The 19,656-nt window shown below is 39.8% G+C and overlaps 1 protein-coding gene across 1 annotated transcript in view; it reads left to right on the top strand.

Moving 5' to 3' along the window:
- The first annotated feature begins 845 nt into the window (after positions 1-845).
- adgb (androglobin) overlaps positions 846-19,656 on the top strand; it is a 39,118-nt gene continuing 20,307 nt past the window's right edge. The window contains exons 1-16 of the mRNA XM_062437608.1: positions 846-1,054; positions 1,324-1,489; positions 1,646-1,738; positions 2,743-2,814; positions 3,474-3,650; positions 6,025-6,164; positions 7,875-7,961; positions 9,922-10,064; positions 11,914-11,990; positions 12,935-13,109; positions 13,531-13,624; positions 14,273-14,423; positions 16,953-16,998; positions 18,055-18,166; positions 18,328-18,391; positions 18,715-18,822. Of these exons, the coding sequence (XP_062293592.1) occupies positions 846-1,054; positions 1,324-1,489; positions 1,646-1,738; positions 2,743-2,814; positions 3,474-3,650; positions 6,025-6,164; positions 7,875-7,961; positions 9,922-10,064; positions 11,914-11,990; positions 12,935-13,109; positions 13,531-13,624; positions 14,273-14,423; positions 16,953-16,998; positions 18,055-18,166; positions 18,328-18,391; positions 18,715-18,822 (1,914 nt within the window). The remainder of the gene's footprint in view (positions 1,055-1,323; positions 1,490-1,645; positions 1,739-2,742; positions 2,815-3,473; positions 3,651-6,024; positions 6,165-7,874; positions 7,962-9,921; positions 10,065-11,913; positions 11,991-12,934; positions 13,110-13,530; positions 13,625-14,272; positions 14,424-16,952; positions 16,999-18,054; positions 18,167-18,327; positions 18,392-18,714; positions 18,823-19,656) is intronic.

The raw sequence follows: 19,656 nt of genomic DNA, 5'->3' as shown, positions 1-19,656 counted from the left end.
TTCTGCATCGCTATCTTGGTGGTGCTTTCGCTGTTGCTATTTATTGGGATGGTTAGAAAGGATTCAACTGCAGCAAATTTTGAGACCATATTTTATCGTGTGGTATTGGATTGCATTTTTAAAAATGTATTATTTGTTTTATGCAGCTGTCAATTGAAATAGCAATATGGCTATGGTTATAAGGTGGGTTCACAATTGTTCAAGACTATCTTAAAACTACAGTCTGGTGCCCAAATAAACATTGAAATGTTTTTTTCTTGCCATTAGCAGCCCTCCTGTTCATACTGGCCATTCAAAGATCCATTTTTAATACACTTACTGTGACAGGGCCAAAATCCACAAGCTTATTATAATATTTCAAAGTTTTTCTGAAGCTAATATTCAGTTTCAACCGACCAAATTAGTCAAATCGCCATAGTCCCTCTTTTTTAAATTTTTTTTTTTTTTTTTTTTTTTACCATGCTTCCACCACAGCTCAACTGGGAAACACTGTCTGAAGAAACAGTAAGAGGGAATTTGATGCTAAAACAATTGTAAGTGTGGAAGATATCCAATTAATATGACTCTGCTCAAGCTTCATATAAGCTTCAGATCAACTTTTAAATGGATTTTTGTAAAACATAACTGTGGATACACTGTTGATTTTTGCCCCCATCACCTAGCCTACACTGAAAAGACTTCCAGTGTTCATATTGGCACTTGACTGCTGTTTTAAGACACCCATGAAAAATTATGAACCTGTCCTTTAATTGATGAGTTTCACATTTTGTAGTTCTTAAATTACTTTCAGTGTAAAGACATAATATGAAGAAAAATTTGCCCATCCCTCACCGTAGTAACAAGTGATGCAGCAGCTCAAGACTCCGCCCACCTTAAAGCTCTGTTACCTGGCAACGCGTAAACTTTCAAGAGCAGTGGGAGGCAACCAAACAAATGCACCTCCGCCAGGCTACTTGGCGTTTACTTTTATAGTATTGAATACAATGTCGAAGACACAGCCAAAGAAAAAGGACTCCTCTTCCAGCAAAGTGTCTTTATCCGACCGACAGACAGAGTGAGTTTGAGTTAATGCTGACAACAAGCGTTAATTAAGGATTGCTGTGACATTTAGCATTAGCGTTAGCTCCCTATCCTCTAATCAATCAGCATTCAGGAAGCTTGTTAACCGTACCAGAGACATTCACAGTCTGAGGGTAAACAGAGATTTGCTGGGTTTACTCTAGACCGAATCTCTGCTACTGAGCTGGTTTATTCCATTGTTTAATATTGACAAAAAGGAAAGGAAGCCAGAAAAACAAATGAAATGAGTTGCTGTCATTTCAGAGCAACGTCTCAGGTAGCCACGTCCTCTGAGAGCCTGGGAGGTGTGTGGAGATGCAGATTTCCCATTTGGCCTGAGTGGAATGATACAGAAGTCAGCAAAGAGAAATGGGATTCAAGCAAAGGAGCTGAAGATGGAAAGATGACAAAGAGTCCCAATGCTGTAAATGTGGAGTAGAAAATAATTCACACTCTGTTAGATACATGTACTTGCAAAATATATAATTTGCTTTAAACTGACTTTAAAACTGATTTTGAAATATGTTTATTCTTTGTTCGTTTTATTTCTTCATTTCACTTTGACTTGGTGTGCTTATGTCTGCAGCCGTTCTTTGAAGATCCCGAGGGTAAAATTAGCTTGCCTCCATCTTTGCGAGTACACTCCTGGAAGCGCCCTACAGAATTTATTGTCAACAAGGTAATCATTCTACGATAAGGTTTCTAATAGTATATGACATGCCGTATATATCTACCAATCCACATTTAATAATGATGAATGAATTGTGTAGGTATGCACATGTAAAAAACATGAATGCCAGTTTACAATAAATGTATTCTGTAATTTTGGGATTTTAATCAATGTGGTTTAAGGTTTTACACATTTGCTGGTTACAGTGTTAACATCTGTTGGTTGCAGCCATCACATGTATTCAAGTGTAGTTAAATGTAGCTAAGGAAATCTTCTCTCTAGTCACTTCCAATGGAGTTTTAATTGCATCACTTAGCTTTTCTGAAATGCCTCTCTTGGTACAGTATTTAGCAATTACTGAAAGCTTCCTGCTTTTTGAATTAGTCCTTGCCAGGTCACAAAAGCTGCCTTTTCAGATAAGATGTCAAAAGCATTTCATTAATTTCATACAGAAGAAACCCAGGATAATCACAAAAGAATCAGTCATACGGATGCAGGCTGCAGCTCTTTTGAGATCTTCTCTCTTCATCAATCTGTACAACAGTCTGTATTTCTAAAGCTTGTGTTATTGACGGAAATTATTAAAAGTTTGTCCTCTATTTAGAGTTGCCTTGATGATGGGAGAAAACATCACCTTCCTTGATCCATGGGTGATCTCTCTCACCATCACCTGACCCATTAATTCATATTTAATTAGTAACATGGTATAGTCTATTAACTCGGTAGTCAAATATTCATTGCAGACACAGTCTTGGGAGTATATTGGCGAGGTTAGGCCAATTAAGTCCCTGGGATGAGTGGAGAAGCATTACGTAGGTCACATATTCATGTCCACCACGAAATAGGTGACCTGTGATAGCAATATTCTAAAGCTAAAGATGATGAATTATCTAAATATGTAAAGATGTTTTGCAACAGTGCAACACAATCTATTTTACAGTCCAGTCTGAATGCAGAAAGGTTGTTTCTGAAAATATATACATTTTCATCTAAAATTATTTTCTTTATTTAAGGGTCCTACTGTGTTTGAGAATCATACCACCTTCGACCTGATCTCCTCTAATGGTCACCTGATTTGCAGTGAGGTTAGTTTCCAGCAAGTTTTTTTCCTATTATTTAAGATTGCACTGACTTGTGTCACAAACTAGCTCAACACATATGACAAAGAGGGGAGACAAGTCAGGTTAAAGCGCCAATTGAATGTTTTATTTGAAATAAAACAACATAACTATTTACAAAAAAGCACGAGTTGTGGAGAGTAACTGCTTCAATAGTTAATGAAAAGTAAGGATGAGTAAGAAATATGTATACAACTGCTGAGTGCAGCAAATATGTCAAAACAAACCCAAAATCTGGAGGGATGTGAAGTCTAGGAGAGAGACAGAGAAACCAGGCTGTTAGTTATAGCCTTGGTGAAGGCCTACACAAGTGTCACAACATTACCTTAACAACCCTCCATAACGTCAAGCACGAAGTGGCCTGTTGAACCACTGCAGTCAGAAAGGGAGGGGTCGTAACACTTCTCGATAGCAATTATTTATCAGCACATGGATAGTGTAATTTAGAGGCCACACAGAGTGACGTTTGATTGACAGAAATTAATTAGACAGATAATGCACTACCCTATTGATTAATGGAATAACATATCAGATAACTGAAGATTCAGCCAATAGATTTACAGATTGGTTGGTATAGTAGTCATTAGACTCATGATTACTCCTACTCTCCTTCCTCTTATATCAAGCTGATGAGGTGGATCATCAGTGAGATCTATATTGTTTGGACGCTGTCTAACAGTGGAGCTATAGAGCAAAATGGCTGGAGACCTTGGGAGCATATCTACTCACTGTGCAAGGTGGTAAAAGGTCATGTGCCGCTCTACAACAACTACGGGAAATATGTGGTCAGACTCTATTGGATGGTGAGTCTAACACACACACACACACACACACAGACACACACAGACACACATTCATACATAGTCACAGATCCACTCGAGGCTTTGTCTCATTTACAGTAGGATGTCTATTTGGTTTGACCTTTACTGACATGACTGACTAACATTCTCAGAAACTCTTAACAGTCTGCATTATTGCTGCAGATGAAGTCACTTCTTCACACTGACACAATGTTAATCACACATTTTTAAAGGCACACTTGAGGCAATGGGTATAAGATGGAATAAGATTGCATTGTATTGTTCAGTGGACCCCACAAAACTCAGCAGATGAGAGGGGAATGGGGATGGACTGAGGGTGGTGGGCGGGTATGGAATGAGAAAGACATATCCACTCAGAGCTCAAATCAATCAGTCTCACTGCTGTGCCAAAAGTGGCTAGGCGTCATACGTTGCCTGATGAATTGATAAGGCTTAACAAGAGTCAGCTGCTTCTCGAAGAGCAAGGCTCATGTGGATATCTACGCCTTGTGAGTCTACAGCAGGCACAACCCTGGGAGGGCTTCATGCATTGCAGTGCCATTCATTTTAACTGTGTGTAAGTGTGAGGATTTTACAGATTTTTGGCTGCACAATAAAGGCCATTATTGCACTGGGATACAGCTCTAAGTTGCTGGCCTGTGAGTTTTAGTGTGTGTGAGTGTGTTGCTAGCACCGGATCTGTCAGTAATGGACACTAAATCATTGTGTCGTTCCGGCAAGGGAGCTTCTTCCTGCACAACAATATGGGTCAGTGAGAGAGTGAAAAAGACAGAGCTGAAAGTGATGGTTCTTTCTTTAACACTGTGACTCTTGCCTTGACAAACAAGCATGACACAGTTGTAGGCAGCAGACCCCGTGCCAGCCATAGCACGCTAACAGATGGTGGTTGAGATGGCATTGAGCACCCAGACACCCCCCCTCTACCCCCTTGACTGTTTTTCTTCATAGGCTACTCCTCAGTCTGTCGGATTCTTTGTTGTTCTTAACCAATCTTTTTTTACAACCGTTTCTTCTTTCATATTGCTGTGAATATCCATCCCATTATCATTAAATCGCCCTGTTTTTCGCCATCCTACGACTCTGTCTTTTCTTTCCTGCTTTTCTCCCTCTCTATTCTAACTTGTCCTTTCGCATTGTATTTTATCTCATCTGTGAACATGGAGCTCCTCCTCGAGGCGATGGTATGACACGGAAGTGGAAGAACAAGCAAGAAAGAGAGTGTGTCCACATTGTATGTACGCTTGCATTGCATGCGCATACTGCTTTTGATAGATAAGGGAGAGGCACAGCTGTGAATCTGTCAGATTATCGCCTGCTTGCACTGCTCTTTCCTACAAGCAGTGTGAAACTCGCCCAGACATCCAGTAGACAGACCGTTCCACAGACAGCGTGTAAAAACACTGACACAACACAAGGGATGCTAAGACGTAAGCATACAGTTGCTAATGCTAGGGGAAGTGTTGGAACCAGTCCAAAACCAGTCCAGTCCAGAACACAGAGATTCTGAGGGAACATTACACCAATGTATGAGACCTACACACCTATAGCACACTTGGAAATGCGATCATACAATTACAGTAGGTGTGTTAGAGTAGTATCAGTTGTGGCCAATCACATGATTCTCTCTTATTCCCCTCAAATGCAGCTCTCTGAGAATGATCAAGTTATAAAGGCCACCTAGAACACTTATATGAACGTGATTGGATGTTACTACTGTAGTCAGCTGGTTGCAGACCAGATGATACATCAATGAGACAATGATAGTGAACATGAATGAAACTGCTGATAGCTGATCAGCTGATGCCAGCACCACGTCAGTGCTCTGCCTGAACTATATAATCATCCACACTGATCTGAGTGTGAATACTCAAATAAAATGACTATATTAGTGGTTAACTAACACACAATATTCTATCAGTTGCCTACATATTACAGATATATCTCTTTTTAGGCTTGATTCATTTTTGTGGACTTTGAAACCCTGGTCATGTTTTTTGTGTAAATATGAACAGTTATATTTGGAAAGACAGTCCACACATGCATACGCAGAATATTATAGAACAATACAGGTTACCTTTATTTGTTTTACTCAAACAAAATAAAGGTGGCATTAAATTACATTTAGCTTCATTCAACAATAATGTCACTGCTGCATATGAAAGTGTTGCAAATCCCAAGTAACCTATAATAATTTACATTACAATAATATGCACATAATTTGCTGTTGTCTGAATGAAATATAAAAATTAATCATGATAATATAATGACTTATTTCCAAAAAACTACTATTTAAGATGGAATCATTGTTGTACCATTGTTGTATCTTCTCTCTTCTCTGTATTTTCCTTGCTTTTAGGGTTTTTGGAGGAAGATAACAGTGGACGATTCCATGCCATTTGACGAAGAAAACAACCTGCTTCTCCCTGCCTCCACCTGTCAGTCAGAGCTGTGGCCAATGCTGCTGGCTAAGGCTCTCATTAAAGTTGCCAACACAAAGTGAGTTACTGTGCATTCCAACAGTCTCTATAAGTCTCTATAAGCATCTCAGTACAGCGCCAACGAGTTGGGAAACAGTCGTTATGGTTTTAAAGTAAAACGGCTTAAAAACAGACTCAAACTTACTCAGTGTATAGTGTATACCCACTATGCAGTCTTGCTCTGATAGGATCATTAGAAAGAAACACAGTATGAACACTAACCCTTTGTAATCACGCTGTACACTAACCCTGTTTAAATAAAGCAGGGTAGTACTATTGTCCAATTTCTAATGCCTTGTTTCAATACATGCAGTAATTTATCTGAATGTATCAGCACAGATCATTGAATCTTCTAACTGATTTTTTTGAAAACTATTTATTTAATTGAAACGCACAGCGCTTTGTTTCCAAATTTAGCTATGATGACAGTGCTTGCAAAGATGTCCAATGTGTCACACTAAACTACTGTATAATGACTTTAGAAGTTTAAAGTTACTTGAGTTATTTTCCTAGATAACAAACATACATGTAAGAGTTACTTTTGTAAAACAGAAGTTAACTAAACATTTTAAAGATCAGATATAATAATAATAATAATAATAATAATACATTTAATTTATAAGGTACTTTACATTTGCAAAACAAAACTCAAAGTGCTACAAGACAAAACAAGAACCCCCACAGACAGCCTTTTGCTGACTTAGCCAAGCCTTTACTTGACCTAACTTTATGCCTTAGGCTGTGTTGAATTTGGTGACTTACAGGTAGTCTGCGTGTCTGTGATGGGGCAACATGGCGTGTGTAAAGGTGGCTGTTCCAGTGTCCACAGAAGATCGAGACATTAATGTTTCATCCAAGACAGGAAACAAAGAAGCCTCTCTCCTACTGAATCATTTATAAGCCATATTGAAAGTTCTTAGTGCTGAACTAGCGCCAAACTTTGACCAGGTGTCTGCTGTGACTCTTTAGAAAACCTGTAGTCTCTTTTAATGAAAAGCTAAATTTGAGGACTCCTTCACTTGGTGCTGAGTAGCTTTTTTGTGCTGCTTATGGACTGTGGCGTTGCTGATCAAGTCGTATTGATTTCACTTCCTCGGATATCATGACTGTGGACTGGACAGGTTGGCCAGAGCATCCCAAGAGGACCAATTAGAGCTGCTGCAGCCATCTGTTTCAACTGAAAATTGTGCAAAAGATACACACTCTCTTACAAACTCCTCAAGATCAATTCTAAGAGACTTAAATATTAGTTGAAATTCCCCACGTATGATGAATGTCAAGATTTAGAACATAACCTAAGCTAGTGTCCTTGACATTCAGTTACACAGACAGCAGAAAAATCCTTGCTGATTAAGACAATAATGTTGTTGGTTTGTTGAACTATGGTAGCTGGTATTGGTGCATTTAATATTATATAGGCCATTTCCATGGATTTTACAAGAATAGTGAACAATCCATTGTTTTGGTATTCATGACTCAGTTAAAATGGTCACAAATCACTTGCTTTTAGAAATGGCAGAGTTTATGGAAGTCAGGTACCTTTTGCTGCCTTCGATGGTGTCAGTCCAAAGCACAGTGATAAAATGAAATTAGAAAACACGCTGTGGTTCGCCATTTTTGCAAAGAATACAAAGTGACATCCAATTCACTCTGGTTTGTTGCACATTTGTCTTTTAGTCTTTGACGTGGTTCTAACTGGATTTTATGTCTGTGTGTTTTTGTTTCTCAGTATAGTGTCAGAGGTCTGCGGGGAGATGGGTGAGTTCACCTTTATACACACCCTCACCAGCTGGATCCCAGAAACCAGTCCCATTAAGTAAGATCCTCATAGGTCTGCTCTACTATTCCACATATCTGTGAGTTCCTCATCATCAGATATGATCCTCTTTATTTTGTCTTCACTACTGGATTTGTCATTCTCTCCTTTTGCTTTACATTTCTCCTCTCTGTAAAACCAAAAAGTAAAAATCAAACAGACTGTTTAAATTTCTGGCAGTTTTCCACAACAAAGGCACTTACTGACTGACAAGCAATGCATTTTCCCTCTGCTAGTTGACTGTTGTACCATGTATACTGAAGCAAAATCATGAGAATATCAGAGAAGTGTACCTGTCTACAGTAATGTAAAAAGTCACACTTTAGATAAAAATGTCTGGTCTAAAATGGAAACATAAATATATATAATAATAGGGGGAGAAGATGCTGCGTGGAGAATCTCAGCTTGTCAGTGGTGGAACTTTAATGGGGCAACAGTGTTTTGGAGTAGAGCTGGGGAATGTTATTCTCTCTAGCTCAGCAGGTTAGCTGCTGCTAGTGGGTTGCCTGGGGACACAACATGTACAGGTATTGAGCATGACCGTGGTTGTGTTTCAGGTTGATTCATGACACACAGTACACACAGTCCTATGTGCACGTACCAACACATACAAATGATTTATTTAATATAGTCATCTACTACTATTTAACTCAAAAAAGCTATTTCAGCAATATTTTGGCTGCACCAACTAAAAATTTGCTTTGCTTCCATTGTGTACTTCAGAGATGTACAGTACCAGTCAAAAGTTTGGACACATTTTCTCATTCAAATGAATGGGAAGGTGTCCAAACTTTTGACAGGTATTGCATTTTTAGCAGTTGTATTAATATTTATTGCTAAATGCAGCTGACTGGCATAGGGAATCTTGTGGTGTTCAGCATATAGTTTTATCCCACTTAAGTTATTGTATGTGGTACGATATTATGCTCTGGTGCATCATTATCAGCCATCTAGCACCCACAACTAGTGAGCTAATAAGGGGGAGGAAGCATTTTTCTGGGTTGTCTGATTTCAGAGTTGTGTCATTGTGAGACAGAACCAGATCAGGTCTGGCTGCCATCTTAAATACAGGTGAGCCAGGCTGTGCAGGTATACCACATCTAATTTGACAACCCTGTCCTTCACTTCACCTCCAAACATCCTGGAACATAACTTGACCTAGGTAAAAGAAACATACACACCAAAACAAAGGCTAATCCCAGGGTCGCCACAAGGGGTGCCGACTAAAAAGTGAGAAATACATGCTGTAATTAAAGCCAAATCTAAACCAGTGGGCAGCAGAGAGAGAGATGACAGTGGTGACACAGATATTTTTATGCAAGGAGGACATATGAATCCTCTTCTCATTAGAGTGATCCAGTTAAATGATCAGTGCAGTTGCCCTTTAAACAAACGACAAAGTGATGTCCTTCAATAAAATGACAGGACTGTCACTCTTACTTGTTCCCACATCACAAATAAATATGATATTCACTGTTCCTGGCCCACTAACCTAAGATATTACCCTAACATTAACACCACTGCTGCTTCACATCATTCTGTGTGTGCAGAGATGACCCATAAATCTTGAGGCAAAGAACCAACTTCTACATCCTGTTTAGGCTCCAGCTTAATACTTTACTGGTTTCAGTATGAAAAGTTGTGTCTGTGAGCTTCAATAAAAAACTGTTATGAAATATATTTTCAAGTGCTGATGTGAGAGCTACAACCAATCATATCACAAATAGAGGAGCAGTATTGTAGCAGGAACAAAACTAGACAGATTTCATCTGAGTGTTGTAAGCTGGAAAATAGATATCAGCACTTCTCTGCCTGTTCAAAAGTTACATTTTTGCATGTTAAAACTGATAAGCAAACAATGCCAAGACAAAAGCATCACACACAAAAAACAGTTGCAAAACAAAACAGGTAAAATAGTAAATTAATATATTATGTCATATTATGTTTAATCACCTCTCAGGTCTGTATACCTGGGAAAAGTGTGGGATTTCTTGCGAGACAGCATTCCCATATTTACACACCCGGACGACAGTTTGCCAGAGACGAAGCCTCAGACTGCATGTCCAGCTGCAGGGAGGGATTCCAGCCTAACCAACAGCAAGAGCCAGCTGCTGGAGAGAGAGAAAAGTAAAGGTCTTAAGTGTGCTTCAGTCAGACAGACAAACCACACAAACACAAAAAGGCACACAATTGTGTACACATACATTCCTGCAAACATAGATCTCAATTACACACCCTGCTTGTACATTTAATTCAGTTAGTTAAATCAATCATCCATTATACTGTGATCATATGTATGCACAAAATGCCTTTATTGCTCAGTTTATCAGCAGCCTGTTTAAATGTGATATATTGTATATTGTGTATTTATATATGTGTGTGTGTTGTGTGTATGTGTGTATTTGTAGGTATGTATGTGAATACATAGTGTATTTAATTCTCTATTTTCCTCCCTCAGCATCCATAATTCAACTGGTATGGAGCATGACAATGAATATTTCATTCTCATACAGAAACTAGCACCTATCAGTGATTAAATTATCATAGTAGTGCTGATCCTCATAGCTTTGCCACCTACTCTGGTGATTTAGGACAGGAGAACTCCCGGCCTGATGTAACTATTGTGCCAGTGCAATCCTACTGATTTTTGAGTTTTGGTTTTCTGATTCATCTTTCCTGTTGTTTCAAGCATCACTTCCTGTTTTCCCAGATTCATATATTATGGAGTGTAGTGTACGTAGGTTAATGTGTGTACTGTATGGTGGACTATAAATAAACCAGCAGAGGGAGCAGTGGCAGGGTGAATTATTTGGTGTTCCTGCAGGGCAGAGGAGCCTCCCAAGTCAAGGGTGGTTATCCGATGACGGTTGAAACATGTCCTCAAAAAAAGAGCAAGTGGATTGGTGTTATTTCAGGTCAGAGAGATCAATGCTTTATCAAGGAAGGTTTTATTAATTTTACTTTATTAATTTTTTCACGTGTAATCACTTGTCGAATGCCAATCAGAAAGTGTTGAAAGTAGTGTCAAATGATAAAGAGGAAATAATGTGGGACACTTTTCTGTGTGTGTTTTTTTTTGTGCATTTTGTAGATTTTTTTGTGATTTATATTGTTTTCAGTATATTGTTATTTTCAAAAATACAACATGACATTTTGTTACAATTGGCCACCATATGAATATCCTTCTATATCCACCAACCTGCTCTTGCTGACAGTAGTCTGTCCCTTTGCTCTGCTCTGCAATCATGTTTGTTTACAATTAAGGTGCTGGAGATTAACATAATGTGATGACATGCACGCACAAAGTGGTATTAATCAACAGAACATTTATGCTTTTGGGAAATGCATCACAGAGTGTTCACATACACACATTGAAGCCACACATACGCACAACTTAAACATTCTTTCTCTCTCACTGTTTCAGCCCTCACTTTATATGCAGTTGAAATGCATAAATCACTACGCAGCAGAAGAACCACTTCTGCATTCAATTCTTAATGTGTAGCCTTTATATTAATCTAGTGCTCCCATCTCTCTCCGCCATGGTCCTTCAAATTGATTTTCCATGTCTCCTGGCCCATGTGCTCCTTATATGATATACTCTAAGATGCACCATAGGGGGCAGGGCCATCCATAGATAACCTAGATACTGTCTTATTGCCTGTGAAGGCAGATAGTGCTTTTTGAAGAGAGGTAAAAGTCTCCAGGAGCCCGCTTGACACTGACTTGAAAATAACTGTGCATTTTGTTGTCAGCTTTAATTTGCACTGGTATATAGCACACAAAGTTTTCACTTCATCATTATGTTTAGTCTGAAATAGTCAATAATAGTAGTTTACACTCGAGGATATGTGTTTTGTACATGTTTGTTGCTGTGTGGATGTTTTAGTCTGTGACTTGCCTGTTGGGCTAACCTATATTTATATCAGTCTTCTGTGTGCATGTTTCTCAGGTACCCCCGAGGTAGCAGTGTGTGCTAGCTACTACCCATTTCAGCTGCATAACAATTCCTCTGGGTTTGGTCTAATGGTATGTGATTTCCTTTTTTGCTGGCTATGCATACACTTGCTATTCAATGCAAGTTTTGTACTTCAGTTACACTGTTGTGATATACATTTTCATGGATGCAAATGTTTCGTAAAAGCCTGATCCATAACAGTGTAACACTTAACTGCAGTCATACTGTTACCATACATTTGGATGCAAGAAAATTGGATTTCACAGACTGTAGAATGATGTTAGATATGCAATGCAGATTTGAAGGCAAACAGTTTCATACTGTGAGACAAATGCTACATATACCAGATGCAGTCTGGCCAGAATGTGTACATGAGAGATGTGAAAAGGAAGAGCGATAGCAGATGTGATGTAAAGAGCTTTCTATGACCAAGAATATATATATACATAATACAATATTTTATATATTATATATATAAATATAATGTTCAGCTCTCACAGAAGAAATTAAAATAAATATAGAGAGAATCATTTTTAATTTGTCTAATTTTATGTAATTAACCCACACATCATTTTATCCTATATGTTTCATTGTGTTATACTTTTAAAAATATCTGCTGTCTTTGTCACATTTCTTATGTAGCACAATCATGTGAAAATTACTGAAGCCCCATAATAACAGTGGGTGGTAGAGATGAAACATAACAGTGCTTGTGATCTGGGGGCATGTTGTGTTCTATTTGGATGCTTTGCCTCAACAGGCTTCTCTCGTTTTATTATTTACACCCATGCTGAACATAATTGGTGGACAGTTTCTAGTATTTTCCTGTGTTGGAGGTGTTATATCACCTCCACGCTCTGATATTCAATCAGAATCTCTTTAGATTGTTGAACTTGATTCACCTGTAGAGTTGTTTACAGATGACAGAGATAATATACATATTTGCGTTCATGTTTAAGAGTGAGTATTGCATGTGCATTAATTCCTGTGCATTTATCTATGTGCGGGCATACAGGCTAATTCCTCAGAGTTTCTACGTCGGTATGGCCTTTCTTTGCTGTACAGCCACATTGTCCTCTTGACCAGAACCCGGGCATGCCCGCTGGAGGCTCTACCCAAACCACCCCCAGTGCCCCAATGGAAACTCATCCGCCAGCGCAAGGAGATTGTGATCACTGATGAACCACGGAGTGAGTGAAAGACAGGGAAGGGAGGCAGGAAATAAAAGCTGGTAAAATTGAGTTTGGAAAGAACAGGTGGCCAAGGGGAAACCAAGAGGAGGATGCAGGGGAGGATATCAAACAAATTGAAAAGCTCAAATTATGTGATAGAGTGTAGGTGAATGTCGTAAATAAATATGACTAAAAAGCAAAGCGAGTGCTAATGCAGCCTGTAGGAGATTTAGAACCTACAGCACAGAGGGCATTCAGTACTGCATGTTTAAATGAAATAGGAGGAGGATAGCTACAATATTTGAGTAGTGAAAATAGATGCTGGCTCAGGCATATCAGCTGATCTCTCAGTGAGAAATGAAGTAAAGCGAGTCAGAGTGTGAAAAACCAGTGCTGGCATGATGTGTGATGGTTTTTTTTTCCTTTATTCTTTTCACAGAGCTCCCTTTGTCAAAACCAGAGCAGTTCATCGAGGTTGCCAGCCCTTTTCTTTCCGACTGTGTCAAGAGCAGCGTTGGCCCAATCCCAGAGCTGTGTGTAAACTGAAATGATCTAGAATTGAGGAATTAAATGAGATTAATCTGTTCTGTTGCCCCGTTCTTCTGCTCATTTAGCGGTGTTGTACTGGTTATAATTTTCATTATTGTATAGTTGACCTGTGCTTTGACCACTCTGGAAGAAGGAAAGCAAGAAAAAGCGTCCATATGGGGATCAATAAAATGGATCATGTTATTATTTTCACCCTTTTTTAAAAACATTTTTTATATATCTTCATCTGTAACTCCTTTTCTTCCTGCAACAGGGCTAGGACACAGTGACAGCCATTTAAATATTTAAACTATATGGGCATTTTTTCTTTTTAATTTTTTCGTGCTTACAGCATACAGTGTTATAAAGATTGGTTTACTCCCACTTGACTATTACTAGACTGACAGAGAAATGTTCCCTTACACTCTTTAGCTAAAAATGAGATCAAAGCAGTGTCATGGTAAAAATACTGTTCTTGTGTCATTGCATATCTACAGTGTAATATGACATGCATGACTCATTTGTAGATAATATGATCCCTTGCTTCTAAATGTGTTGTCATGAGATGTCATGATTATAATATGATGCTGCATGTATTTGAACATAACATGTTACATGAATGCGTGTCTTTGTATGTCAAGCAGAGTGAAGAGTGAGGCCAAGCAGAGCGCTCAGGGGAAGCAGTGCTACGGATCCCCTATGGTGTCGATTGCTGAGAGAGAGGAGACTGAATGCCGAGAAGGCCTTGAGCCTGATGCAGCTGAACGCACCACTAACTCAGCAAACAGCACTGACAAAACAGAGGTACCGAGAATTACTGTCTGCTATAAGCACAGAGGTGCTTTATACATTCAACATATGTGTATTTAACATTTTAAAGAGCTTCTTGTTGTTAACTACAGAACCCTACTTAATTGTGGTAACCTGAGGCCATTTATTAAATAGGCTATGAGAATTTGTGATGCCCTCAGTAATGCTACATGTTCAAAAACTTTGAAAATAACCATAAGTTATAATAAATCCCCCTACAGAAATCCAAGACAGGGGCAGCTGTGAAAAATGTTGTTTTCCTCACTTCAGCTCTTCCCTCACCACTCTGTAGTTGAAGGCTCATCAGAGTCACTCTGTGTGTCAGTGACAACAAGGCTGCCATCCCCAGTCTCAAAGTCACTTCTGTTGTCTCCCAGCCAGGCCACCACTGACCAGGGGCACATCTGCACTAAAGAGAGAACCAGCGAGGGAAGGGGGGTGAGGGGGCAGAGTGGGGTTCAGAGCGGCAGCAGCAGAGAGACACACAGACACAGAGATGAGGATAGAAACAAATAAAGAGAATAATAAAGGGGGAGACAACTGTGCAGAAAAAAAAGAAAGGAGGAAGAACGAAAAATGGAGAGAAAGTGACAACGGAGCAAGAAACGAGAGAGATGGGAAAAGAGAATCTCTGGTGTGTGGCGGTGGTGAGCGGGCCGTGTGGGTTTCATACAGGGAGAGGTCGTGTACTGTGCTGATGAAAAAAGCAGTGCAATTAGATGGTGAGCCATCAGTGTCTGTGTCTCCTGGGGGGGTTCATTATTACACTTCACTCCTAGCATACAGAGAAAAAATAGAGTTCATATTAATCGCCCTCTTGTGTAACTGTGACCAGTTATAGAGCGGCTAGGCTAGGGCAGTATGGACACGCTAATTTGATGTGTCGTTTGATGTGTATGCGCACATGCACTCATGTGGATTGCGTTTGTGTCATGTGTGCCACATTTATACTGAATGTGTTTCCGTTCATCGTGAGCACGTGGTGGGTCACGTGTAGGGGGGGATTGTACTCAAGTGAGAAGCGATTTTTGCTGTTTTGACCCCTCCCTGTGTCTCTGTCAACCCTGACCAACAGAGTCAACCTCTGTGCCCAGCTCCCAGGAGAAAAGATGGCGGTGTCACATGATGTTCCTGTTTAGTGTGGGTTAAAGAATTAGGCCCTGGTATAAGCATGCTGTTTTAACCTCTAATATTCATTGGATGTGGTTAATCACTGAATTGAACCAAAGTCCCTCTGTGGATTCAGTTTACGTGTGCCATAGAACTACACTTCCCAGGTTCCAGTGTGGCCTCTTAGATCAATGCATTTCCTTGTGCTTTAGTCACTCAGAAACTGTGAATAGGCACAGAAAGATGTTTTAGATTTGATTTTGTTTTATTTCTTTCATGTATGAATTTGAGGACACCTCAGGAGAAAATGTGAAATATGGAGAAAGTCACTTGGAGAGAAAAGTCTTAACTCTGGCTGTGTAACATAAAGCCCTATGAAGTGCGGGATTAAAGAAACGCCCGCTCTTCCACCCATCAACCCATGACTATGATTTAATCACAGAAAAAGAAAATAGCTTTCTCCTCTGAAAGCAGGAGCTTAAAATCCCTAGAGCCCTGTGTGTAAGATCTATCATTCTCAGTGTCCTCTTACTGTACACAGGTAAGACAAGCAATCTAATAAAAGAACTTGGTGTGGGTGGACAGGACATGCCATGTCTTAGAGCCCGGCTCAAAGTTTCATGTACTCTCTCGTGGACAAATACTCATTTTTTTTTTTTGGTTCAGGAAAATTGATGGAGAAGAGGTCAAGTGTGCCTTCCAATCACAATGCCTCTTTTCCGTCTGTCTTAGTACTTACTCAAATAAGTGGTGACTCACATACACACATTCACTCTGACTCACCAGAGTCTTGGCTGGGGTTGCTTTGAAGTTACATGACACAAAGCCACAATTCTTATTCAGAGCTGACTAAACTGTTGGGCATTCACCAGGATTGCTCCTCGGGGGGACATTATTTTTTAACGTCAAATGAAGGGAAAAGAAAGTTCAGTCAGTTGACACAGGTGTTGTTGGATCTAGCTTTGCTACCAAAGCGGCAACAATACTCTTCTCTAGACCACATCACTCCCTGCCTCTTTTCAGAGAAAAGAATATGGCATTTGAAGGATATGTTAATGTCTCATTAGCTATATGTCTTTATTTTGTCAGGCAAACGAGCATGAAATCAGATCCGTTGAGTAATTCCCCTCTAAGAGAAATAACATGTTAAACAACATAATAACTCCTCATCTGTCACTGACAGTCGAAGTAAATTAGAGCTGGTATTCCCTGGTGGTGTTTTTAGCAGGGGAGGAACAGCCCTTGTCACATTAAACCGTGCCTCATGTCCTATGGTGTTCAGCTAGAATGGCGCAACACCACAGCTGGCATGGAATCACTGGAGGGTGGAGGCGTATCTCTGGCAGTGTTACTCTATCAGTAACTCACTGTTCATGCCTCCCTCACTCTTTCTCTCTCTCTCTGTCCCTCTAGGTTACTGCAGAGGACAGGAAAAAGGACGATGATGACATCTCTAATGGTATAAGCTGTTCCTTTGCAAAGCTTGGCCTCTCATTTATGTTGAAAATAATCTGTGCCGTATCAACACACAAAATTGCCTTACCCGAGGACAAATATCAGACTACCAGACTACACAGATGCTTGTTAATTTTGGTTTATTGGAAATGATAAATGTAGTGAAGGTCTTAGGTCTATTATTGGTTGATTTGAACCGAATCTGTGCAGCATAGCCCAATTAATGTGATTAGAAGTATTTGCATCCCTCGCCTCTATTCCCTCCATCTTTCTCTCCATGCCTCCATTGGTTGGCCAAGACACTTTGAAGAAGATGGAACTGAAATTATGCCTTATGACAACCGGCCAATTCCCTGCCTTCTCTCTGCCCCCGTTTTGTTGCTTAGTAACACCTGCAGTTTGAGTGAACGGACCACCATTGCTCAGCAGCAGAGACACTGGCCATCGCCGCCTCAGCTTTCTGATCAGACTCTCGCTTTGAGTAGAGCTCGGGGGCAGAGCAACTCCGTGTGTGCGTGTTTGTGGGGTTTTTTTGGGTGGAGAGTGTGTCTGTGTGCATATGTCTATGACCTTTCTCCACATGCATTGAGATAGTGGGAGTCAGTGAGTGGGAGTATGGATGTGCATGTGCGCTTAGACTATGCTATTATGTGGGAGTTTGGCCAATTCGACTCACTGTGCTTGAGATAATGATTTGAGTCTAGGATAACATGCTATGAGTCACAAGAGGAAAGAGGCATTTTGTTACTCGCAGCATTTTGTGATTTCACAGGCAATTCTATATCCATTTGGTATTAAGTGTGGCATGAAACACTCCAGCCAACTTGGATGCTACTCAGCTTAATAAGAACATGTTTTTCTTACACTGGAAAAGCTGTTGATTCATATCAGTAATGCTATTAAATAAAGTACTCTGCTTTATAATCCATCTCAGCAAGGCACTGACACTGTAGACTTTAAGCCCTAACCTGAGAAAAAAGTGTTAAAAATTGATATTCAGTGTTATTACGGATTTGAGTGTCATTTCGCCCTAAAGAGTTGAATTTGGCTTTCTCCCTAGATGGGCCCAAAACTGCTCTGAAGGAACCCGTGACTGAAGAACCTTCAACTCCTATCAAACAGATCCTGCAGGAGACCTGGGTGGATCTCGATGACTTCGCTAAATGCTTCCAGTGAGAAACAAACACCCACACACAAATATGAACGTATGCACAACAAACATACTGTGCCAATGGATAAACATAGACGACAGTGAAAGAAACATGTCTAAGGGGCCTCAACAGTTTTTTAAATGTTCACAAATTGCAGGCGTTTATTTGTGCTTTTCTTCTAGTACTCTCTTGGTGTTCCATAAGCCACAAAACTACCCACACCACTTTCAGAAATCTCACTTTAAGGTACAGTATGTATCAGGAATCATACATACGTAAATCCTATTTACAAATGTCTGTTCACTCTACACTGCTGGTACTTTGTGAGCTTTGCATTTATTTCCACATTCTCACGAGTCCATGTTTTTGTACTTTGGTACATTAACACTGACAGCTACCGGCAATGCTGCACTGTTTGTAAACATCTAATTTTGTCCCCAGTTTTAATGGTGTTCTGTGTGCACCTCTGAGCAAATTAATTTTCTCATGAATTTTATCTAACAAAGCACTTTGATTTGATTTGTTTGTATCGGATGTATTTCTATTGACTTAGATGTTGTTGTCTGCAGAGCACCGTCTTGTCCAAAACTGCAACAGGCAACATCTGCACTGGATCGTCTTCACACTCTCTTACCAGTGGATCCCTCCATGTGTCATCTGCTTTGGCAAGCCCAGAAGTAAACACACAGAAATACACACCAAAAATTGCACATCAGCCCATACTTTGCCATTTGTGATTCAACCAAACTCTGTTCACAGTGCCCACTGATGATGAATTAATGTAATTACAACCAATACAGTATTTATTGAAACTGAGGCTACTTAGTGCCTGTCAAAAAAAGACATGAGCAAAAATTCAAAAAAGAATAAAGACATGAGTAAAGTCAGAAGCAAGTAAAGGTTGTTAATAGCTCCACTCCTCCTGAGCCCTTGTTTTCACTTATCATATCAAGTACAAGGAAAGAAAACAGAGACATTAACAAAAAACATGGCAAACACATCTTTTTACTTGACAAAAACCATCTGAAGTCAAGGTCAACCCACAAGAGTTTTCCGCAGCTTTCAGCCACATCTCACATCTAAATGTAACTGTGATCCTGTTCACTCAGACCAAAACAACAGAAACTGAGCCAAATTTGGTGTTTTTGTTAAAAAGTAGTCCTTGAGCTAGGTGTTCATGTCCTTGTTCTTGTCTTTTAGAAGTACAGAATCTGTCATTTTCTTTGCCTGCTTGTCACACGTATCACACATACACATCACTGAAGGTGAGGAGTGACAGTGTGTGTGTGTGTGTGTGTCGGGCAGGGCTTTGCCTGACTTGTGTGTTTGCTTGTCTGCGTCTATAGAGTGATGGTTCTGCTAGTCCCTCTGGACATGTACAGTATGCATTCTTTCGCGTTTCTCTTGGTCTCTATGTCTTTATTTTCTGCCCTTATCTTTGTCTCCTGGTTTGTCTTACTGTTTTCCTTTCTCACTGTCTTACATTACCAAATTTACCATTGTGGCTTCTC

The sequence above is a fragment of the Scomber scombrus genome, chromosome 17 (assembly GCF_963691925.1).
Source record: "Scomber scombrus chromosome 17, fScoSco1.1, whole genome shotgun sequence".
NCBI lineage: Eukaryota > Metazoa > Chordata > Actinopteri > Scombriformes > Scombridae > Scomber > Scomber scombrus.
Note: the sequence above shows the minus strand (reverse complement) of the source record. Positions and strands in the feature narration are given on the sequence as shown.